The sequence below is a fragment of the Taudactylus pleione genome, unplaced genomic scaffold, assembly GCF_031769625.1.
Source record: "Taudactylus pleione unplaced genomic scaffold, aTauple2 ptg000462l, whole genome shotgun sequence".
Lineage (NCBI taxonomy): Eukaryota > Metazoa > Chordata > Amphibia > Anura > Myobatrachidae > Taudactylus > Taudactylus pleione.
This window is the reverse complement of record NW_028284864.1, coordinates 1094299-1121106: the sequence shown is the minus strand read 5'-3', so window position 1 is coordinate 1121106 and position 26808 is coordinate 1094299. Positions and strand designations below refer to the sequence as shown.

Here is a 26808-nt window from a genome sequence, read left to right as displayed (position 1 = left end):
GGCTGCCGCGCCAGGCACAGACTAGTGCCCAGAGTCTACTGATGCAGCTCTGCACTCAGTGTGCTGCCTGGCACTGGAGAGAGGAGGGGGCCCTGGACGGAGACTGCACACGGGCCCCCTCCTCTCTTAGTACGCCTCTGCTGCAGTAAGCTAGGGATTCTTCTTCTTATTATTATTATTATCCTTTATTTATATGGCGCCACAAAGGTTCCGCAGCGCCTTACACAGTACATAAATGAGCACACAAGAACAGTTATTAGCCGTACAATACAATGCAGGACAAGGACATGGTTTATACACATAGCTGCATAACACAAGCAGCAGGACATAAGCAACCAAGTGTTAGGTGCTGTTGTGGGGAGTTAGGAGTAAATGATACTATACATAGGGGGAGGAGAAGCACATGAGGGACGAGGGCCCTGCTCGTGAGAGCTTACATTCTAAAGGGGAGGGGCAGACAGACAGGGGCGACACAGAGGGGTAGATAGTTAGGAAGGAGCATGGAGCAGTGGGTTAGGATATGTGCTGCGGAATGTGTGTGTATAAGATGACCTGATGTTATGTCAAAATTAAGTCCTTCATACATCTATCTCTATGACAGAAAATAGATTTTGTTTGTGTTATTTACATGAGAGATGTACAAAATGACGTTGTAGCGTTTTAATTATTGTGTGTTACATTGTAGCATCTAAATACAGTACATCCAGATAAAAATGCAGCTATTATGGGACTGTCCCGCCATCCTTATACAGTAGTGACTACTTTAATCCCAGCTGCTGGGTGCTATGCCATGCTCCTATCAGTCGGTGCATCTCACATGCTAGACCCACCCACAAATGGGTGCAGCCATGCCCAACATGTTGTGGTCCCACAGGTTGTTGTTGTTCCTGGGCCCAGAATTTCTCTTGGCAGCCCTGGAGGTGACAGGCAGAACCAGGAGGGCATAGGGCTTAGTGGTAGGGTAACAAGACCATGGAGGGCGGGAGGTGGCTGAGAGTGGAGGAACAGGAAAGGCGGGGGAAAGGAGCAGAGGGTTGGAAGGGAGACTGATGAGAGAAAAAAGGGGAAACAACAAGTGGAGGAGAGAAGAGGGGGAGGATAGAGGTGGATAAAGCAGAGGATTATGTTGGCACTGAATATTGGGGGTGTATGAAGTAAGCGTGTTCATGCTGTGGACGAGGTAATAAGTGAGATGAAAACTGAAGTTAAATATTCAGAAATACAGGTAAAAGAACAGCGCTGCTAATGTATTAGTGCAGCTACAAAAGTGATATATAAAGAGAGGTGTGTGAGTAGTGGGTGCAGGAATTAGTTATTAAAAGAATGATTAAGGTGAACATATGTGACACAAAGGAAAAAGGCACTACAATACAAACGAGATTTTTTGTAGTATGAGGGGAAATATAACAATGTACAGAGACCATCCAGTCAGAAATGTTATGAACAACAAAGATCAATCAATAGGAGCAGCAGCAGATAGGGGGGTACTTGCAATGTCCAAGCAGTGAGTGCAGCAAGGAGAGTCCTAGGTATTCATACAACGGCAGATGGTGAATTTGGAAACTCACATAAATATGTTGCTTGATGTCGGTCAGGAGGTGTTCTCTGGCTTTGAGGAGGTTTTCCCTCAGGTTTCCTCCAGCTTAACTCCAGCGTAACTGCGTCTTAGGGCCTGATTCAGAGCCGTTCGCTATTTGGGGTCGTTCGTTCAAAAACAAGGGGTGGCTATTCAAATGATCCGTTCGCAAATTGCAGTCTGTTCACACCTCTAAGTCTGAACGAGCGTGCAAAACATACGCTCGTTTATTTGTTAAAAACGCCCCCTGGCCGCTCGCACCATACGTCATGTCCGCTATTTATTAGATTAATCGAGTACATCGACCAGCGTATGAACTGCTCGCTATTCTTGTGGTTGGTTTTTTCAACCGCTATTTTGCGAGCAGTTCTGAGTTTAAAAAAACCAAGTGACGTGGTCAATGACGCTGCTGTATTAATTATGCACTCCCTTAAAACGCCCGTTTTGACCTTTAAGCACGCCTGCGTTCGAATTCCACTCCCCCGTTTACAAGCACCTTCCCCTGTTACCACCCACATACGCCTCATTCTGTCACTCAAAATAGCAGGCACTCGCTATATAGCGTACAAACGATTTTCGGCCGCACTGACTGGTTCGCGCATGCGTACTAAAAGCCGTACGCATGCGCAGATGTGCGAACATCGCTCGGAACGAGCGTACGGCCGCTAGCGAGCGGCTCTGAATGAGGGCCCTAGTTATTAAATGGTAATTACACTTATAATCTAACACTTTGAATCTAATGCAGCCTACGTCTTTGCAGCCTTACTGATCACTAATAGGCACATTATTATGGATACTGTACAACTACAATGATCTCATAGGAGACACTGTGACTATGTTTTCAGAAAGTGATCATGGGGTCCATTTATCAATTAGTATTTGTGGAACATCCCCCAAAAACACACGTTTATACCATTTCCAATAGCAGCCGCAGACCGCATAGGTTTCCATGGGTGCTGCGAAGCTGTCACATTTACCAAACTCCGGCATGCTTTACCAGCTAATCGGAGGCTATGCTGGGACTTGTAGTGTCGCAACAGCTGGAGAGCCACAGGTTGGCCTGGCCGGCTATAAAGGATATTTTTTGGGAAATTTATTCTTAGACAGTTGTTTTTAAAAAGGAATGCCCATTGTGGTTTTTTCACATTTTGTACAATCTCATTGTTTCCCACAATAGTGAGGGTCCCTTCCAGGCCTTGCAGCTAGTTTACAATATTGACTCAATCAGCTAATCTGATGACTATTGGAAAAATACAGTCCCAATTGTATGGTGTCTTGAGGCCAGTGTACAATGCAGTGACCCCATTCCCTGGTGGCTGGTATATAGTCCACATAAATCTCATATGACTTGTGTACCATGTGGACCCTTCTCCCTGGTAGCTAGTATATAGTAAAACACTTATTTGGTGATGTTTGAATAATACAGACGCCGTTCTCTCTAACCTTGTGGACAATATTTAACCAATATTTCTATTACTAGAGAACAATACAGGGCCCATCCTCTAGCGATTAGTGGACAATACAGTGACAATTCTGCTAGAGTAACATCAGGCTTGCCTACCCTCTCGATTTGACCAGGAGCCTCCCAAATATCGGGTGCCGCTCCCGGCCCACCGGAAAGGCAGGCAAGCCTCCTGGCGGCCGCCGCCCCCCCCGTCCTAATGATAGAGACCCCCACAGAGGGAGGGGGGCCGTGATGCGATTCGCGCTGAATCGCGTCATCGGGGCCCTGCCCCGTGTCACAATGCCATTAATTTCGGCATTGTGAAGCAGGGGCGGGGCCACGATAATGCAATCGTGTGGCCCCGCCCCAATACAGTGTCATTGTCTGGCCCCGCCCCCGCTGCATAAATGCATTCAGCTCTCTCCCGGAAGGAGGGAGCTGAATGTCAGCAAGTATGAGTAACATACATACACCATTATGTGGTGGATAGCATAAAATACAGAGCCTGTTCACTTGTAGCTAGTGGTCAATACAGAACGTATTTCCTGGTGGCCAGCATACATTATATACTGCATTCTTGTTAGTAAATAATACAGACCATGGGTGTAACTACCATAGTTGCAAGGGGTGCAGCTGCTATGGGGCAATTACAGATACAGACCATACTCTCTGGGGGATAGTGAACAATACCATCCCGATTCTCTTGTGGGTAGTGTACATTTCAATGACCCAATGTAAGCCCATTCTCTAGTACACTCTCTAGTACATATATAGTTTACAGCGTAAACACTCCTTCAAGGCAGCCTAACAATCCAGGTTTTACGGATATTCATGCAGGTGACTTAATTACTACCTTAGTTTGATCTGGGCTCAAGCATGGGTATACTATAAACCTGGACTTTTAAGTAGAGATGAGTGGTTCGGAGTCTGTGGAATCTGAACCTCTCCGAACACCGGGGATCCGAGTCCAACCGAGCCGCGGCTCGGGTGTTCCCGCCTGACTAGAATCTCACTTCGAAGCCAAACGTCATCCTCCCGAATTCGGATTCTCTCGAGTGTACTTTTCTATATAAGGCGCCGCGACCGGGACTCCGCGCCATTTCACTGTTCACTCGCACCCTGCGCACTGCTCTGCAATGTCTCTCTGCGTATGTTAAAGTGGCTGTGTCCAGAGTGGCTGTGCTGGTAAAGTGACAGTAGGGGGTGCACTGCACGCTGATGTATGCTGCACTACTCTGCTGATTAAAGTGGCTGTAGTAGCCTGTGTCCACTCCAGACTCCAGACTCACAAGTGGCTGTGCTGTTAAGTGACTGTGTATAGGGGTCACACTGCACGATATATGCTGCGCTATACTCTGCTGATTAAAGTGGTCGTGTCCAGACTCACAAGTGGCTGTGTGTACAAGGCATGCTAATGAATGGTGCGCTATACTCATGCCCATTTGCTCCAGTGTATTAAAAAAGTTAAATAATATTTTTAACAAAAGTATAAAAAAAAGTTTTAAAAATTACTAAAAGTTAAAACACCTGTTTTTTTTGCGCTGTATCTGTCTGTGTATGCAAGCACAGTGATTCCTTGGGCCTTAGCCCTCTGTGTATACAAGCACTCTGACTCCTTGGGCCTTAGCCCTCTGTGTATACAAGCACCATGACTCCTTGGGCCGTAACCCTCTGTGTATACAAGCACCGTGATTCCTTGGGCCTTAGCCCTCTGTGTATACAAGCACCATTATTCCTTGGGCCGTAGCCCTCTGTGTATAAAAGCACCGTGACTCCTTGAGCCGTAGCCCTCTGTGTATACAAGCACCATGACTCCTTGTGTCTTAGCCCTCTGTATACAAGCACCGTGACCCCTTGGGCCGTAACCCTCTGTGTATACAAGTACTGTGACTCCTTGGGCTATACCCAACTGTCTATACAAGCACTGTGAATCCTTGGGCCATAGCCCACTGTGTATGTATACAAGTAATGTGACTCTGCTGGCCATACCACACTGTGTATACAAGCACTGTGACTCCTTGGGCCGTAGCCAACTGTGTATACAAGTACTGTGACTCTCCTGGCCGTACCCCACAGGGTGGGTGGAAGGGCCCAAGGACAGTTCCATCTTGCACTACCTTTCATTTCTGCCACTACTGTGTGGCAATGTTTCATAGATGTGCTTTAAACTGCGGTGTCTGTGCCGCTGCTCTGTTGCTTAGTAACCAACCAGCTGACTGTAGCCTTTGGCCAATAATGGTGAAAACAATATTGTGAGCTGTGAGGTGATCTAAATTGACTGTAAATTACTCGAAATGAATGTTATTGAGGTTAATAATACTTTAGGGGAAAAAAAGCCCAAATTATGTGATTTTAGCTATTTTTTGTGAATTTTTGTAAAAAATCCAAATTCAAAACCAGTCACAGCGGTTTGGCAAATCCAAATCCAAAGCTGGACGATGAATCAGAGCCAAATCCAAATCCAGCAAAAATGGTTTGGCCCAAATCTCTACTGTTAGGTACCTTGAGGACCCAGGGCCTGATTCAGAGCCGGACGCTATTTGCGAACGGTCGTTCAGAAAAAGGGGCTGGCTATTTAAAATGAGCGCTCGCTCTTTGCGGTCTGTTGACGCCTCTATGTCTGAGCGAGCGAACGAAACATGTGCTCGCTATTTTGTAAAGACGCCCACTGGCCGTTCGCATCATACGTCATCTCCGCTATTTATTAGATTAATCGAGTACATCGAAAGGAGTCTGAACTGCTCAGTGCTTGTGGTAGGTTTTACTTCCCGCAATCACTTCGAGCAGTTAAGGCTAAAAAACAACCAAGTGACGTGGTCGATGACGCTGCTTTGTTAATTATGCACACCCATTAAACGCCCGTTTTGACCGTTTGGCACGCCTGCGTTCGGATCTCCACTCCCCGTTTTCAAGCACCTTCCACTGTTACCACCCACAAACGCCTCATTCTGTCACTCAAATTAGCAGGCCCTCGCTGTTTTGCGAGCGCACGATTTCCGACCGCATTGACTGGTTGGCGCATGCGCATTACGACCCATATGCATGCGCAGATGTGCGAACATCGCTCGGAGCGAGCGGTCGCATACGAGCGGCTCTGAATCAGGTCCCCAGTTTGGGAAACCCTGGCATACAGTATGTTTCAATGTAGATAAATAAAAAATCAGCACAGAACTATGAGTTCCACTGTTTAATGGACACAATAAACCCCATTCTCTGATGGATAGTGACCATTAAACAGACCACATTCTGTGGCGCCTTGTGGACAAAACAGACTCAGGGCCTGATTCACTACGGAACGCTATTTTGCTAATGCGCATGCAACGCAGTTGCTGATATCAGCGGTGATATGCAAATGCATTGCGTCCGCAGTATAACATTGCGATCACAGCCACACATAAAGACGCCCACTTTCCTTTGTCTCACATCCGTAATACTTAGCAACATAGCGAAACAATCGGGAACATCGAGTAATAACGGACCCATATGCACATTTGCACAAGCCTTGACCTTACTCAGAAATTGCTAACAGCCACGCACGCTATGAGTCCTCACACTGCGTATGGCCACGCAGTGGATAATTTATGCACGCCCCTGAAATGGCGGTAAGGCGCACTGGCATGCCTGCGTTTGCACGACCACCCCCCCTGACCACCCACAAACGGCACTTCCTGGCAATCATTCTGCGATGGGTCTGCGTAGCCTCTGTAATTGCAGTCCCGATCGCAATAGCCAGTTCATGTACACGCACTGCGATGCGTTAGCATGCATAGAACACAACACTTGTCCGATTGCGTGCGTATTAGTAACTGCGTTCCTTGCTGAATCTGCCCCAGAGTTCGGTAGTAGCATAAGAGCTACTTTAAGTCATAGGAAAGTTTAACATGCAAAGCCCACTGGAGGCAAATGCTGCTTGTGCCTCTATTCAATCCATAACACTTGCAAACAAAAATATATCCGCACAGGAATTGAAAATATATTCCCCTCTTATACATCAATTTGTTCTGTGAGGGGAGGTGCTCCAAAGAATAAATATATTATATTACCAAGCACAAAAAGGGAACAAGTATTCTTATAAAGGGCACTCTTAGATTTATAATAATGGTTATATCGTAGTTAACTTCAGGATTCTAATAGTAACTTCTAAAACATAACTTTTATTACTTATTTATTAAAGGCAAAATATAAATCAAAATCAATAACTATTGTCCACATGGACTTTAATTGTTAAAATAAAAAGTATGACTGTGGAATCTAGTTGTGCCGAGTGATTATGTAAGTCCTTATGTATCAATAACCCTACAATGCCTTTATCATTAATTCATTCATACATCTGTGTATTATTAATGTCTATAAATTCTCAAGAAATATCGACTAAATGCTCTTGTATATTATAACACAAAGTGTTATCCTATGTGGCAATAATAGTCAATTATATTCAGTACGACCGGACATAGGAGGTATCATTAGAGGATACATATCCTGCTGTTTATTAGTTAGTTATCTTAATATGACAGATGATGCAACATGTGTTATTTCCCTGAGGTTAACGCTATATTAATTTAAGGGCTCTGCCTCTTAGGCCACTAAAGGCTATATATAAATTCTGTGATATATTATGTATCCTGATTAGAACTGTGTTTTGGATGTTATTGTTATAATCACCTCTGTTAAAGTTCAAAGCTCAGCACATGACCATAATGGTTACAGGTTACTACTCCATCCCATGAACAATTATTATTCTGAGTATCCTGCCATATTATTCTGAGCTTCACACTTTATGTAACAATGATAGAATGTTAGATCAATGTTACCCTTTGCGTGTGATGTTGATATAATCATAAAACACTGTATCCATATAAGAGCTACCTTATAACAAAGGTGTCCTTGTTTAGGTCTCGTGCATGCTGTGTGTAATGTGTGATACTCTGACATCCACTGCTGGAGCGATACTAATTTGCTGCACTATTAAAGTATATAGGGATATTGATCGGCTATTATCCACAATAAATTATAACTGGGAGTGCAGTGTATTATCAAGCGGGTCACACAGTACACAGCAATAATCACAGCTTAACCTAGCGCGTAGTGCAGCGAGTAGTGTTAACTTCCTCTGGCATCCGCTATCAAGCGGTTCACGCTACCCACTTTGTCCGGTCACTAATTGAGGTAATAGACACTTCATTTCTTATTTTTACTGCATAGCAACACACAGTAAATTAAAATAGGGAGACAGCGCACCCACGTGCCTGACGCGCGTTTCGCCAATAGCTTAATCATAGGAACACATGTTGCGTCATCGATCATATTAAGATAACCAACTAATAAACAGCAGAATTCATCTATCATATTAAGATAACCAACTAATAAACAGCAGACTATGTATCCTCCAATGATACCTCCTATGTCCGGTCATACTGAATATAATTGACTATTATTGCCACATAGGATAGCACGGGATGTACTAAAGGAAAAATGCAGTAAAAACCCAGTTTTCAGGGATTTTGACACATTTCCATATGTACTAAGCCCTGTTTACCCTTTTTCGGCACGGAGGGTAACGCCAGAAAAACCTGGCGTTACCCTATAGAAGCCTATGGGCTTCTTACCGCACCCCGCTCCCGACGGTTCACCGCCGCCCCGCCGTCACCCAGCGCTGGGTCACACTCACCTGCACTCCATTGTCGCTGGCCCGCGGTCCTCCTGGGTCATCAGCCTCCTCTCCTCCTAATCTTCCGGCTGCAGGGAGGAGGAGGAGCCCAGGGCTGGCCCACACTCACCTGCACTCCATGGTTGCCGTCCCGTGCTTCTGCTGGGTCCTCCTCCTCCTCCTCCTCCTCCTAATCTTTTTCCGGGTGCAGGGAGGAAGAGCTCGGGGCTTCCTGCATATGTGACCAGCAGGAAGCTCCCCGGGCTCGGAGGAGACGGGGTCCCACGGAGAACCCGTCACCCGGTGTTGGCTATTTCGCAAAGGGCAGCTCTTATCACAAGAGCTGTCCTTTGTGATACTAATCGCATATGTTAGTACATATGCGATTAGTAAGGTTGCGGTGACTGGCGGAATGGTCACCACAACCTTAGTACATCCCGCCCTTTGTGTTATAAGATACAAGAGCATTAGTCGATATTTCTTGAGAATTTCTAGACATTAATAATACCCAGATACATGAATGAATTACTGATAAAGGCATTGTAGGGTTATTGATACATAAGGACTTACATAATCACTCGGCACAACTAGCTTCCACAGTCATACATTTAATTGTAACTATTAAAGTCCATGTGGACAATAGTTATTGATTTTGATTTATATTTTGCCTTTAATAAAAAAGTATTACAAGTTATGTTTTAGAAGGTACTATTAGAATCCTGAAGGTAACTGTGATAAAACCATTATTATAAATCTAAGAGTGCCCTTTAGAAGAATACTTGTTCTCTTTTTGTGCTTGGCAATCCGTAACACTTGCCAGGCTGCATGGTCTGATATCAGAGAAGGGTTAAGTCCTGGAGACACATCTGGTTCCACATCATAGGTAGCCGTTCCTATAACTATTCTTGTTCTGTATCAAAGGGGAAGTTGTGTGAAACTCTGAGGTGTTACCTGTGTTCCTTATTCTGACGCCATGAAAGGTGAGAGTAGGAAAATGAGAACTTGTGGCCATGAAAACAAGGAACTGTTCCAACCCGGCAGCAGTATCCTACACCTCTACCGGGGAGACCACTGTGTCATAGACATGTAATTATGATGGAACAGACTCAAGGCTTACATGATAATCACACAGCCGAGAAACCAGCCACACGTCTACAGATAGTCAAAGAAATTATGTCTGTCAACAAGATAAGACATAGCCATACTATTGGCGTCTATGTTTTTCAAAAGAAGGTAGCTGCTTATACCCTATAAGCCTAATAATGTGTTGAATGTATAAAGTTTATGCTAAAACAAACATTCACGCTGAAAGAGCGCATTTATGTGCATATGCTCAGTCTCCAATTGCATCCTGCTCCTCACCAGTCGCAAATTCGCCATATACACATACAAGGTATAGTTACAGGAGCAGATTGGGAATTTAGGGCCTGATTCAGACCCGGTTGCGAGCGCTGAGCGCTCGCAACCGGGTCGATGGTGGCCCAGAGCGCATGCGCACGACAGAGCCGGCTCTGCGTGCGCATGCGCGACACCCGGATAGCGACGGGCAAGCCGTCGCTCCGGGTCTCGCACCAAAGGGGGCGTGCTCTCAATGTTGAGTGACAGCACGCCCACTTTGGTGGGCGGGCCGGGGTGGTGGCTGCCCAGACGGAGGCGTTCCCATGGGAACTCCTACCGTTTGGGGGCGGCCCCACTGACATCACAAGTGATGTCAGTGAGAGAGCTTTCGGCTCTGTTTGAACCGAAAGCTCTCTGGGGCTTGTGGCCACGAGACTCTACCACAAGGGTCTCATCGCAAGCCCGATGGTCGTGATGGTCTTGACCATCACGACCATCATCCTGGCCGCTCGCATTAGCTGTGGGTGGTAACCCACAGGAATGCGAGCGGCCTGGAGGCCGCTCCATAAAAAAAAAAAAAGACGCCCTGATTCAGAGCGAGCGCTCTGTCAGAGCGTCCGGCTCTGAATCAGGGCCTTAAAATGGCCCTGGAAAAAAGTGGCCTCATATAGGTGGGGCCAAATCAACTGTGGTCAGGTTCCTAAATAAACATAGGCTGGGTTAGAAAACCGTTAGCCCTAGCCACAATACTATGCAGAAAGTATCCACGTGACGCCATATAATATAAAGAGCGTCCACATGACTACCATATATTACAGAGAATATCCATGTTACCAGCATACATTACAGAGAGCATACCAGTGGCAATATATACTGCAGAGCATGCAGTGAACAACTGTAATATCCTCAGAAGACAACACAACTGTAATACCCCTGTTTTGTAGTCTCTGATACATACCAGCTAGTTATTCTGATATTATTAGCAATACAATATATTTGCAGTGACTGGCAGCTGGATAGGAAAATGGCTGACTAGGTTATTTCTTACGTATGGTTTAGAGTCTCACAATTTTCAACATTTCATTGACATAGGGGGAGACGTATCAAAATGAGTGGAGAAGTAGACAATTGGAGAAGTTGCCCATAGCAACCAATCAACTTTACCTATCATTTTATGTACTTGATAAATGTTAGCTAGAAGCTGACTGGTTTTTATGGGCAATTTCTCCACTTGTTCGCTACTCCTTTCTTTAGAAGGTTAAATACATTCCAACTACTGCCTGTTTAGGCCGGCAATAGCCAGATATTATTAGATTATTTATATAGCTTCTGGTAGATCATAACCTTTACCTCTGTAGCTCTTGTCAGCATTTTCTATCTCTCTGTCATAGTTAACGCTGCTTGTCTCTCCTAGAATCACCTCTACCATGCTGTCACTCTCACCTATTCCTCATTCAGTTCTTATGCCTCTCTCAAAGATTTCCCCCCCAGCACCACTTCTGCCCTGCTCTCCAACAACTGCTCTATCTCGTCCCAACTCCTTGCCTTGTTCTCCCCTTCCAGCTGCTGTCTCTTGCGCAATACAGTTTTCTTTTTACTACAGTAGTTTGCTCATGTGCAACATGCAATATTGATAACCCAAATAACACACAACAGAAAGTATCCCAGTGAACGGCATGCACTAGAGAGAGCATTTCAGTGACCACCATGCACTTCAGAGATCATTGCAGTCACCCCCATGCACTATAGGGAGCATCACAGTGACATATGTTCAATGCAGAGAACATCTCAGTGACTGTAAACAAGCAAAAACTAGACAACGCTAACAGATTAATAATTTAATAATGACATAATTATATAGAATATAATGAATACATATATAATAAAACATTTAAGAAACAATTTATTTAAAAAAATCAACAATCGGACGGTGTTGAAAAATGTGTATATATATAAAAAAAGTCCCAAGAGAACAAATAAATGGAGCTCAATATCGATATTGCAATTTCAACAGTGGGTGTAAAATTATTCAATGTCCTTTGCCTCTGTAAATTGTTATATTCCTTCCGTTCCTTGAATGTATAACAAACAAAACTCCAACAGCAATGTTTATAATGCTATGCGATGTCAGTCAAGCAGAGAACAGAGGGGAATCATTAGGCTTGATTTAAAAAATGCTTATATGTATGGTAAAATAAGCAAGCAGTTAGGTCAGGCAAAAACAGCAGTCTTAATGCATGCAAACAGGGATCCAGCAGAAAGATAAGCAGCTCAGATTTGTCAGCTGAAGGCAAGTGCAGTCATTAGCTCGTCAGTTGTTAGTTTGTGTCCGCATGGTTAGATGGAGAGATATTAAATCACATGCAGCAAATACCTTATTCCACACCAAAAGCCTGATCCGCTGTGGTTTTAAAGCCTGTACTCACAATGCTCCCGGGAGATTTTAAATGGATCAATACAGGCCAGTTGATTCACTTGTTGTGCAGTCTCTTAACGCGTTTCTCCGCCTTATCCCTCAGTGGCTTCCTCAGAAGTAGACTGTCAACTCTGACATACCCGGTATTTATCCCGGCGATCAGCGTGGCGCGCATGCGCCCACGGAGTAAATTCAAGCCTCATTTTGGAAAGGCATTTCATAGTCATTTTGACCAAACTTTATAGGTACCTTAAATTCTAAACAGTACACAGCTGAAACTCTAAATGTTATCTTGCTCATTGTGTTATAAAAGGACATTTCAGATTAACCCTTTAATTTCAACAGGTTAAAACAAGTAAAACATTTTATAATACTATTATTAATGTTTCAATATAATCTGAATATTGTATATCCAGATATAATCGGCAATATATAAATCATTACCTAGTGGGTATAGAAACCCATATGCTCTTTATAAAGATATATTAAAAAATTATATAAATATATAGACACATAGAAAGTAATCATAAAATAGAAAAGGAAAACAAGAGGGAAAGATATATATATATATATATATATATATATACACATATACACAGATTACATATACACACATACAATACACACATACACATACATAAACATACACACATAAGTACGTGTATACAATACATAGATCAATAGAAAATTTAACCAATGTGGAGCCAGTACCCTATGAACCTATATGTACACCGTAGGATAACATATATGTGAAACCTAGAATATGGTTAACATCATATTAACGATCAGAGTAAAGATCTAAATAGACTCTCAAACCTACCCTAGCTAGAGAATGTAGGTGCCTCTACATATATGCGATTATAGAGATAATTAAAATATAATAAAACTAGTTACAATGATAGGTGCAGTTTATATTAGCTCATAATAAACCTATGAAAAATTATTATATATATCTTAGAGATATGTCGGAAAGCCAAACAAGAGAGAGATAGACCATTATGACAAAACATCCATCTTATAAATATAAAAATGAATACATATAGGATATTGAGCAAATATGTCAAATACAAAAAAAGAAACAAATGAGATCAATGTACTCTTAAAGACATATACAAAATGGATCTAAAGGGCATAGAGGTCCTGATCCAAAGGGAACTTTGGTAATCTGACCAGAAACCCAAATGATCCAAAAGCCATGTCAAAGATCAAACTAATGTCACTAACATATATTGTTCAATTCTACGGTGTCATTAAGACCACCTGGTAATAATGTACCTAACCTATAGATCCAGTAGGCTTCTGTCTTACAGAGCATTTTGAATCTGTCTCCTCCACGGCGCATAAGTTTAATTTGTTCTATGGCTTGCACTCTTAGGTCCTTCAAATTTAATTGTTGACATTGTGCAACATGTTTAGAAAGAGGATGAGTTTTTATACCTTTAAGAATGTTCCGACGATGTTTCATAAAACGCGTGTGTAGGGACCTCGTGGTTCTACCTACATATTGTCTACCACATCCACAAGTGATGAGGTAGATGACAAAAGATGAGGAGCAGTTCAAAAATTATTTATTTTAAAACATTCTTTATTAGTACTTGAAATAAATTCAGTGCTTTTTCTTTCGGCTTGGATACATGTACCACAATTAAACTTAACACATCTATGGAAACCTACTGGTCTATTGGGAAGCCATGTATTATCATCTAATTTATGTGTGGGTGCTCTCTTACAGTGGCTATAGACCAATCTTGATTTCAAATTCTCAGACCTCCGAAAAATAACCTGTCCCCTCGGGGTAATATTAGGTTTAAGAAAGTCATCCAATAAAAGCAGTGGAGTATTTCTCTTAATTATCTTCTTAATTTCCCAGGCATGGCTATTAAATTGTGTAAGAAAGGACATAGAGTATCCATTTTCTTCAATGGTTTCATTTTTCTTCTTGTTACCTTCTACAAGAAGTGTGTTTCTATCCACATTAATTGCTTTATCATAAGCTTGTTCTAGAATAGTTTGGAGATAACCCTGCTCTAAAAATGATATCATAAGCTGGGCAGCCTGTGTTTTAAAATCCATCAACGATGAACAATTACGCCTTATCTTAGTGACTGCCATGCAGTAGTATATTAAGGATCCCAGTAACTACCATACAGTACATTAAGCATTCCCCTGACCACTATACAGTAGAGCATCACATTGACCATCATACAGGACATAGCATTACAGTGATCACCATAGAGTATAGACAGCATCCCAGTGACTGCAATAAAGTGAACTGAGCATTCCAGTGACCACCACTGTACAGGCCGCATCCCAGTGACCACCATACAGTACATTGAGTATCCCAGTGACCGCTGTACAATGCTTTGAGCATCCCAGTGATTACCATATAGTGCAAACAGCAACCCAGTGCCCACCATACATTACAATGATTTTATCAGTGACAGTATACAGTACATGAAACATATGTGTCCCAGTTTTCTCCAAGCAGCAAATTGAGCATCCCAGACAATGTGTGCTGTGACTTGCAGTCCCACCATAACTGGACTGGCTTATGTACTCAACAAATCTTGAAAATGCCTGATCGACCAGCCTGCTCATCATCTTCCAAAACATTTTTTTTTCTCTTCCATAAGTTCTTTTGTTACTTTGAATGGTGGAAAAATGTTGTATATTCACATTGTTAAAATGTAAAGATTTCCCTAAACTGTATTTGGATGAAATGCTGTAGATTTGCCTGCTAACTTGCTGAGTGCTGATAAGCTGTAGAACGTGGAGATGTGGATAGCATCCCAGCATGTCGCGATGAGCCGCCTGAGATTGCTCAGGAGGGATAGGTGGAGGAAGAGGGAAGGGATGGATCAGGCTGTGTGTTTTCTCCTGTGCTCCATCCCTCTAAACTGCAAGCTCTCACAAACAGGACCCTCTGAATCTTATGTCTCACATCTGTCAGCCCAGCCATAAATTGTCCATTCTTTCTATCTCTTACTGTATGATTGCTACATGATCTGCACATGCTCTTTACTCTATAATTATACCTCCTTTGAGAATTGACCCACATTCTATTTATCCCATGACTTGTACATTATCTTAAGTCTTATTTGTTTTATTCTGATTTATTTAACTGTTCATTGCCTGTCTGGCACTGTGTTTCCTTATTCTAAATAGACTTTGACGATGATGAAGCATCTCCAAACTCTCACTCTTACAGAGGTACCACTTACTCCTTTCTGCCATTTTCTGGTTTTCAGAGTCTCCTACCTGGAACTCAAGCTCTTGTTCTCAGACACTCAAGTACATATCTCATTATAGGGGAGATGTACTGTACTAAGCCTTGGATCAATCAATCAACTCTTAACTGTCACTTTACAGGTTGTGTTTGAAAAATGACCGTTAGTAGCTGATTGGTTGTTACTTTATCTCTCTCCACTTTAGGCTTAATGCATCTACCCCTAAAGCTGGCCACACACTAGACCAACTTACATCCAACCAGCCAACTAGTTGATTGGTTGGAATGAAAATCTGGTAAGGTATACAATCAGCAATTTGCTCCAAAACGCTGGAAAATGGTCCAAAACTGTTTGAACAAATAGTTTAGATCAAACATTTAACAAACTTGTCTGAACGACCATTTTCATCTGTTTTCTGGCGTTTGGGAGCAAATTGCTGATCATCATTTACTCCCATACGTTACCAGATTTTCATTCCAACCAATCAACAAGTTGGCTGGTTGGATGTAAGTTGGTCTAGTGTGTATCCAGCTTAAGTCTCTGAGTCTCCCTCTCAGTAGGTAGCAATGACAAGGGACAAGGGGAGAGGGGGATATTGTCACACTGACAAGTTGGAAATTAACATTTTTTACATGATAATAATAACCACTATTCCTATCAATAAGTATCTGTTCACAGATGAAAAATACAGTACACTCAGGTGGTGGTGGTGCTCACTAGAGTTAAAATGAATGAGGAAAACAAGCAAGATGAGAAAAAATTGTGATGTGAGCACTCTTGAAAAAATGCACTAATTAAAACATAACTTTTATTGAAAAACCTGCCTCCTCCGTGAACAAGCCATTCGGCGAAACGCGCGTCGGACGACGGGTGTCTGTGTCTGCGCAGCACAGAACACTCTAACTATCAGTTTGTACCCTTCTCATCATGCCTTTTATATGTGTTTGGTATTATTTGGGGCATCTATAGAATGGAAATGCTACGCTGTAATTCTGCAATGGCTTGGTGGTCTATTCTTGAGAGCAATTTCTAACATGAACATATGCTGCTATCTGATATGATCTCCTTGCTTACAGGTGTACTAGTTTAAGCCTGAGGATTACCCTGCTTTGTATTGAATTCCATTCGTTTGTCTACACTATTATAAGCACTATAAGCAAATGTTCAAAAACATACCTTTATATGGCTACCTGTTTGGCTGTTTTGAAATCTCTGTGCCAGATATATATTACTAATTATAGATATGTTGTTACAGAGCAGATTTATCCCTCCATACAGACAGCTGTATGCTAATTGAGCTTAGTGTATAGGAGTTGATGTATGTTAGCTATCTGCTTTAAGAAATACTTGAAGGATACATATGCATTATGTTATGATGTATGCTAGACTCTAACAAATCGATATTTGCATTAATACGCGTTGTCATAGCATATTACTGGCCTATTTGTGTGAGAATATTATATAGGATATTTACATATATAATATAAGTAAGGAGAAGCAGAATTTAGAGCAACAGTGTCTATACCTTAACTATTCTGGCCTTTCATCTAAGCAAGGGAATTATGTATACAAACTGATTAAGTCTCACTTATTATGCCTTTTAGGCTATGAATGTGAATTATTTTTATCTCTAATATATCGCCTTTTGTGTATTGTTTTGTTTTGGAATTTGTTCTTGAGGGCGTGTATTGTTATGTGATCATCTCTTTATACTAACTATAAAGCACTAAAACTTTCTACCTGATCAACCATTCTAATAGTGACTATTTACATCCACCCAGGTGGTATATTTATCATATTATCAATTTACACATATACGACCTTGCATCAGGTGGGATACGGGAGGGCTGTTTTAGCTCATATATGTATTGTCCCAGTTTATTGAGATCACTCAAATGTGTGTTATTTTATTTGTATTGATTCATATATGTCTCATATTTATGATACCAGTTCATTTCTTGATACTATGAAGCGCTAACACTTTTTACTGGATTAATTATTCTGTTTCCCAATTGGGATTATCTATGCTCATTCAGGTAGAACGTTGACTATCTCTTCACTTTATACATTAACGAACTTGGATCAAGTGGGACATAGGAGAGTTACCAGCAGTATTTTTATTCTGCTCATATATATACTATCCTAGTTTGAGATAATTCTAGTGTGTGAGACCTCATTGCATTGATACATAATTATCCCGCACATATGACATCAGTGTCATTTCTGATATATAGTTGGTATATATATATACACATATATTGTAATATTTTGCCCCAGGTTCATGAATATTTTTCCAACTTTGTGATCATATGTTGGGTTACAAGGTGGAGCTATAGGAGGTGACTGTATTTTAGGGTATACACCCCTATCTTCAGTATCCCTATCATTGGGCTCGATTCTATTCAGCGCGATGTAAATAGCTCCGGGAGTGAGCTCCTGGAGCTATTCAATACACCGCGCTGACAAGTCCGACTAATGATTTCTTCTCTCATCCCTCCGGGGATGAGAGAAGAAATCCGACAAAAGTCCCGGCGCGAGGCTGTTTTCTGCCCTTAGCGCTGGGAAAACAGCCTCGCTCCGGGAAGTTAGGTCGGAGAATGCCCGTTATCGCGCCTAAACACCCTGTTTAAGGCGTGATAACGAGCCTTCCCCGACCTAACAGCGCGATGAATTGAATAGCTCCGGGAGCTATCTCCCGGCGCTATTTACATCGCGCTGAATTGAATCGTGCCCATTGTCTCTTCTCTGGTTTTATGTTTCATTAAAATTTTATATTATTTCACATATGATACTTATTTTGCTTCATCCATATCATTATTGATAAAGCCACATACAGTTGCTGGTACTATTTTTCTTATCTGAAGGTTTTTCAATAAAAGTTATGTTTTAATTAGTCCATTCTTTCAAGAGTCCTCACATCACAGAGTTTTTCTCGTCTTGCTTGTTTTCCTCTTCCTCTCAGGACTCATGATGACTCAGAGTTGTCACTCCGCAGATGGCATTCTATAATGTTGGTCAGATGGCATTGGGGCAAGAGACCTCTGAAGACCTTCAGACTTTAAGATCAGTCTAAAGGAAGTTTTCCTGGAGATTTTCCTTAGGTTTTTGTGATATTTTACTCGAAATTGAGGTAGCGACGTAAACTCAACAGTATTTGCCAGGTGCTGGTTGATATTTAAATGCTTCATTCTCGCCAGTACACTTCTGGCATGCCCTAAGGGTGTTTCCATTCAGCCCGCACTTACTCAGGTCTGACATCCAAACATCATCTAAATTTTAAAGTTAAATATTGTGCTGTGGTATGAAATATACAGGATGGCCATAATTAAACTTCCCGATGCAGAGCCGTCGGTAACTTGATCTAACAACCAGAATGTCATCTCTGGGGGTCTATGAACTAAGCCTTGGAGAGCGATAAAGTGGGTGGTGATAAAGTACTAACCAATCAGCTCCTAACTGTCATTTTTCAAACACAGCCTGTAAGGTGACAGGAGCTGATTGGTTGGTATCAATCCCCAAGGCATAGTACATATCCCCCCAAATTTGGTAGGGAGACTAATTAGGACATGGGAGGAAGGATTCCGGTAAAAAGAATTTAGTGCAAAAAGTCACCAATAGGGGAAGTACAGTATAGGGGGTAAATTTACTAAAGTGAGAGTTTTTAGAAGTGAGTTTTAAAAGTGATGTTACCCATAGCAACCAATCAGATTCTACTTAACATATAACTAGCACCTTCTAGAAGATAATAGCTAGAATCTGATTGGTTGCTATGGACAACATCACTTTTAACAAAATTTTGCACCAAACCAGATTCACTTCCCGAGAGAGTATATAGGAGCTTGCTGATGCGATTTGCTGTGAGACGCGCCATCATGCCTTTGCCATCCCCTGTTGAATCCTGTGATTCATAGCATTGCACATTGTGGGAGGAGCCAGGTTTATGCAAATTGTGTCACCACCCTCCTACCACTTGTCTGTAGGACTTTCTCTCTGGGATCTCCTGACAGACAGGCTCCAAACAAATAAAAAAATAGTTTACACTCAGATACACAGCAACTGTTAATACAATATGAAATATCTCATGTTTTGTCAAGACAGGGGGGAGAGCTGGGAGGGGGTGTACATGTGCCCCAGGTGAGGAGGTAGGATGTGCACCAGTGGGGTAGTGTGATTGGTCAGCACCACGTTAGAGGGGATAAAATGAATGAAGTTGATCAGTCATCACTCTTGAGATCAGTAGCTTTGCGGCTCCATATTGCCCAGGCTCAGTGTGTCTGTTGACAGCTGAGGAGCCACTTCATGACCAAAGAGTGACTCTCAGAGAGTGAGAGTCTGACTGTTGGCCCTGGATTTGAAATACTGGCATTGGCAAACCACCCAGGCACAAGGTACCCATCGATAGTTAATTTTCTTTACTTGAAGGAAAAGGAAAGTAACCTGGTGTAGAGTGAGTGTTAATCAGAACTAATTAGAGTTAATAAATAGGTAAATGTGCGCCTTGCTGTGTTTGGATTTTCTTGGATTTCCAATACTTTTTGTATTGTACACTGATGCTCTCTTTATAATATGGTGGTACATGATGCTCTCTGTATCATATGGTGGTCACTGATGCTCTCTGTATTTAATGGTGATCACTGATGTTCACTGGTTATATGGCCGTCACTGATGCTGTCTGTATTTTATGGTAGTCTCTGATGCTCTCTGTATTATATAGTGCTTACTGATGCTCTCTGTATTGTATAGCGGTACTGATATTCTCTGTATTATATGGTGGTCACTGCTGCTTACTGTATTCTATGTTGGTCAATACTGCTGTCTATATTGTATGGCAGTCTGATTCTTTCTGTATTATACAGTATGGTGGTCACTGATGTTCTCTGTTGTATGGCAGTTGCTGATGCTCTCTGTATTATATGGAAGACACTGATGTTCTCTGTATTGTATGGTGGTCCCTGATGCTATCTGTATTGCATGATGGTAACTGATACTATCTGTATTATATTGTGGACACTGTGCTCTCTGTATTGTTTGGCGGTCACTGTGATGCTGTGTGATGGTTGTGCAGTACAGACAACGATACTTAACTTTCAGTCTTGAGACAGTGCAGCCTGCAAACTTCAGTAAAGCGAGAAGACCCCCAGAACCATAGAATAAATTCATCAGGACCTGGCACGTTAATGTAATGGTACTAAAAATGGAGTTTGCTCTCACCCTACAAACAGTTCAGTTTTTACAATGATGATGTCTGTATTCAACCAGGTCATGGGTGACTACAGTTTACAGAGGGGTAACACTGTGCCAGAACACCCCATGCCTTGCCCCCAGTGCACTTGTCTTTGACGTCACACAACAAGCATCAGGGGACCAGGAAGATGGGCCTTTCTACATAGTGGGTTGCCTCCCCAGGCACCCCAGGCACACCACAAACTGTAAACTGTGGGGTGTCTGGGGTGCTGTGTCACCTCCCCATCTTTACACCCTGGCATCAGATATAAATCCCCTGTTACAGCCTTGTATATACATAAATGTTATTAATGGCTTCTTTATACTGTATAAGAAAACTTTTATTTTAGAAAGGTGTTAGTAGCCCTTTAAAACATACATACAGGAAGTGTTATTTATGGAACAGCAAGGTGACAGTCAGTTAGTGAATGTACACTATATATTAAAGGACAACTAGAGTTTATAATGGACTTCAATTTAAACAAGTTTACAAATAAATACATACAGTTGTTTTTAATAAGGATTTCATTATGGGGGAGAGACTTTTTTTCTATTTAGATAATATTTTTTGCCAATGCCATTCTACTCAGCTAAAAACGAATACAATATGAAATACTTGCTGTAGTATACTTAAACTAATTTAAATGAATGTATTGTGATTAAGTTAATTTATATCTTTATATAGGGGATCAACTTGGATTTGGGTTTAATAGGCCTTTAATGCAGTATGACAAATTGTGCTGCCATTAAAGAACAGGTTGGACTACCTACAGTAATTGAAAAATGTTGGAAACAAGGCCGCAGTCTTATACTACAACAAAGATTTCAGTTATCTTTACGAGACCATGATGTATTAGTATTTTTGCCTATTGTGACAGCCACCTTAAGGCCAGGTAATTCACTGGCGTTTCCCATGCAATGATTATAATGTAATTGCACTTTCAGTTTTAAAAAAGTAACATAAAAATGTAGGCGCGCTTAATTAAATGAATCAAGTGATGGGAGATGAGCTGCTTAGCTGTTGAGGTCACAGTATTATTTATTTATCATTGATATTATTAATAAATAAATAATACTGTACAGTATATAACCAGTTACCGCTCTCTTGATGCAGTGCTCGCAAGAGTGGTGTAGACAGGGTCTAATCATTACAGATAAATGAATAGTGTTATGGTACAATATATAATTTATTTAATTGTAAAAAAATAAAGGGCTCTACAATTATGTTAAAAAGTTATATATACTAAATTAAATTATGATAAATAATTCAATGCTTCGATAATGGATAAGGGTAGACAGGACAAGAAATGTAAGAAGAAGGGGGATTAAAAACATATAAAAACAGGTTGAGTCTCCCATATCCAAATATTCCAAAATACAGAATATTCCGAAATACAGAATATTTTTGGCATGACTGAGATAGTGAAACCTTTGCTTTTTGATGGTTCAATGTACACAAACTTTGTTTAAGGCGCAAAGTATTAAAAATATGGTATAAAATTACCTTCAGGCTGTGTGTATAAGGTGTATATGAAACATAAATGAATTTCATGTATGTACACAAACTTTGTTTGAGCCTCAAAATTTTTTTAAATATTGTATAAAATGACCTGCAGGCTGTGTGTATAAGGTGTATAGAACACATAAATGCAGTCTATGTTTAGATTTGGGTCCCATCCCCAAGATATCTCATTATGGTAGGCAAATATTCCAAAATACAGAATATTCCGATATCCCAAATACCCCTGGTCCCAAGCATTTTGGATATGAGAGATTCAACCTGTAATATAAATACAAAAAAAAATCCAGGGTGTGATTTATTTTTCTCTGCACAGATTTATTAAAAAATACACAAAGAAAGTTAAAGAAACAATGCAAATTTGTTTAAAAAATGTTAATTAAAATATTTAGAAAGAATAAAACCCAGAGCTCCTTCTGAGAGGCGGCATGTACAGAATCTATGTATCTGTAGCGTCAATCAAATATCCTGATGTTAGAGGAGGATGGTTCTATTGAATGATGTGTGTCGATGTCCTGTATGCAGCGGGGGAGACTTTTTGTCTTAAAGAAGTGTTGAGACACTTTTTAAAATCATTATCTTTATTATCATTATTATCTTTAGAACCCATCTGGATGGTGTGTGAGGCATTTCTGTAGTGTTGTGCAGCCAACCCTGCAGATCTCCCTGGCTGATGCCTCATATACAACTCATCACTTGGATATATATTATTTACAGTCCACTTTTTAAAAGTACAGATTCCACATGGAAAACTGTATGAGTATGTAGGGCCTGGGGGGAGGGATCGGTTGCCCACAAATAGAAATGATGTTTCCTGTGACGTGCCCGAGAGATTTACAGTATGTAGTGATGTTACGTATATATGACCAGCTCTCTGCTGTCTATCGTTTATAGAAATCAGGAACTTGTATTGAGAAAGAAGGAAAAAAACTTATTATCAGTGTTGGTGACAGCTTGTATGCTCCCTCCCCATAGACACACATAGGGGTCACACAGGTGGCACATCCCCTCTGCCCGTCCAGCTGCCTGCTCCCAGGGGCCACATTAACGGGACACTGAGGCACAGAGGAGATCCTGGCTACCAAACTTTTGGATGTTGCCAGCTGGAAGGATGGAAGGGTTTACCCTTATCTCCACGGTGAGTGCTCGATGGGTCTTGACATCTCAATGGCCTACTCCTGGGAAGGATTCTGTAAGGGCTATATATATACATATATATATATATATATATATATATATATATATATATATAGTCCGTAGAGAGAGGCGGCACTCGGGAGATTTTCAATGAAGAAAAAAATTGTTCTTATGTTCATTCCAACATTTCGGGGAACACCCCGTCATCAGAGAAATATATATATATTTTAGGGCAATATGTGGACACAGAGTAGAGAAAAGTACTATTTTGGGACCTCGCTATATAGTGTGAGCATGTGGAACACCATTGGATCTTATATGGCCCTGGTAAACATAGAGTTTATGAGCTACTCGTACCAAGTAATCTAAAGACCTGCACTTGTTAAAATTAGGAATATTCACTTGCTATAAGGAATTGCAGCACGTATATATACATAGCTATACGGAGCATCCTATAGGTTCCAGTCCCCTACAGTACAATTAATTTTGCTTTCTGGTAGGGTGACTTGTCCCAGGTCAAAGCTGAAAATTGTGCTTTTTTTTTTTCTTTTTCTTTTTAATTAATACAAGTATCCTGAAACCCATTGCTTATTATTATTATTATTATTGTTATTAATGTTATTATTGTTATTGTTATTATTGTTATTATTATTATTGTTATTATTATTATTATTGTTATTAATGTTATTATTATTATTATTATTATTATTATTATTATTATTGTTATTATTATTATTGTTATTAATGTTATTATTATTATTATTATTGTTATTAATGTTATTATTATTATTGTTATTATTATTACATCATGCCCCAGTGGAATTTCTAATCTAAATTCTCTACCGCACAAACACTAAGATCAATCTATCTGAATGTTTTTTGAATGTGGGAGGAAACCCAGGCAAACACAGGGGGAACATACAAATGGAGCTTTATGAGAGTGAATGGTGTGTAAGTGACCATGTGAATGAGAGACCCTCATACTAAATAACTCTGGATAGATGTCATCCTCTTGTCTAGAGTAAATAGGGTTACTGCATTACCCTGTTTAAATTGAAAAGGCTCCTGTACCACTTACTTAGCACGTACATGTTTCTATAAATGTTAATACCGAATTTTTCTGGAACCTTTCTAAAATACTATGGGGGGGAATGTATCAAGCCCTGGACAGTAATAAAGTGGGGAAGTTGCACAAAAGTCATTTCAAAGACTGTGATAAGTGACAGTAAGGGGTCTATTTACTAAGCTGTGTTAGGAGATAAAGTGAACGGTGATAAGGTACCAGCCAATCAGCTCCTAACTGCCATGTCACAGGCTGTGTTTGAAAAATGACAGTTAGGAGCTGATTGGCTGGTACCTTATCACCGTTCACTTTATAGCCTAACACAGCTTAGTAAATAGACCCCTTAGACAGTTATCACTCTCCAAGGCTTGATACAACTCCTCTCAATCTCTTCTATCCTATGTTAAAACTTAGTTATTTTGCCAGGTTGTTTAAGTTAATTATTGTAATAAGTTCTCTGGTACTGAATACCAAAGTGATAATATCACCATTCACTAATTATGAATTCGTCAACCCAGTTATACCATCACAATTTATAGTATCTTCTCGTAACGCAAACAGTACTGGCTACTAGTATTGTACTGTTAGAACCAAGTGTAGTGTTTGTTTAGATGGAGACTAAGCAGGAGTGCCTAGTGCCTAGAGCGTCAATGTGTTTGTATAAAGGAAACGTGTTTAAAGGTTTTTTTAGTCATATATCTATGACTGTAAACTGAGTATTTCATAGAATTAGATTATTGGATAGAAGAACAGATTTTTTTCTATCCTACAGAACATAAAAAGTGTATATCCAATAGAAATCCTTAAAACACTTCAATAGTTCAGGCAATAATAATAATAATAATAACCATAATAATAATAGTAATGATAATAATTATAATGATGATAATAATAATAATAATAATAATAATACTACGTATACACCAGTGATTCCCAAACTCTATCCTCAAAGCCCCTCTACAGTCAAGGTTTTAAGATTATCCATGCTTGAGCACAGTTGGTTAAATCAAAATGACTGAGGTATTGATTAAGTTACCTGTGCTGAAGCATGGATATCTTCAAAACCAGGACTGTCAGGGAGCTTTAAGGACCGGGTTTGGAAACAGACATTTCATAACATAGGCACGTTAATTTCCCCATTTTCGCTACTTAGTGCTAAACCTCAGACACGGAGGTACAAGGTCACAAGGAACTGGCAATGGATTTGTACCAGAGTCTGCAATGAATTACTGAGTTACTAATTTTCAGATGTAATTAGTCACTACATTAATTGTAAACAAGCCCCGTGTAAATGTATAAATAAATAATAATGAAAAAAAAAAAATATATATTATATATATATATAAATATATATACACACATACACAGACGTATGCAATTGAACCAGTAATCTATATTTACACAACAGTTTTCATCAACGACAATAGTGTGACTCTACATAAATACAATGTATTCTAGAACCGTTATATTGAATGTGTATCACAGTAACTTGCCTGAGCTCCTTTAATATATCTCCTGATCTCTCATACTTCATTAGCTTACACATTTCTTATTCGTGTGTCGGTGAGTGTAGCTGGCTCTCTTCATAAGTGTGAGGACCATTTTCACAGGAAACTGTGCAATTAAAAATGGATTTCTGAGAATGAGACTCGAGTGTAAATTCATCCATTTTTACACTATGGGCTTCAAAGACAGTAATACTTTTTCTTCTCTGATCTCGTTAGTGTATTTGTGATAGTTATAAATTGTGAGGGCAGTGAGCAAGGGAATAGGTACAGAGTAACCAGATGTCAGGACAAGGAAAGACTGCTGCTTCCTGCCATAACTTGTGCTGTTATATATTAGTAATACTGAAGGCTGCAGTTGTATTTGTATAATGCTGTGTATGAGTAATGTGCTTCTTTGTGCCACTCTATACTGCACTGTGATACCATATACAGCAGCTACATAGGACCAATTTAGATATTTTAATGTATGTATTCTGGTTTAGTCGGTGGTCTTTAGTTTTAACATTTTTTACTTAAATAACAGGATCTTTTGACCTTTTTATGTACATACATAACAATTAAAAGGGTTTTTTTGCACCTAAAAGAAAGGGAAATACCAAAATCATGATAACTTAGTAGAATAGGGTATACCAAAATCATGTTCCCTTAGTAGTATAGGGTATACCAAAATAATGATCCTTTAGTAGTATAGGGTATACCAAAATCGTGAT

General features: G+C 40.5%; 1 protein-coding gene across 2 annotated transcripts in view; it reads left to right on the top strand.

Moving 5' to 3' along the window:
* SPI1 (Spi-1 proto-oncogene) overlaps positions 1 to 26808 on the top strand; it is an 83706-nt gene that overhangs the window by 14708 nt on the left and 42190 nt on the right. The window contains exon 1 of one of the 2 annotated variants that reach the window (XM_088448620.1): positions 23301 to 23528. The exons of the other annotated variant lie outside the window; for it this stretch is intronic. Coding sequence (XP_088304746.1) covers positions 23484 to 23528 — 45 coding nt within the window. The 5' untranslated portion in view covers positions 23301 to 23483. Of the gene's footprint in view, positions 1 to 23300; positions 23529 to 26808 lie in introns of those variants that run through there. 2 annotated transcript variants of the gene reach the window in all.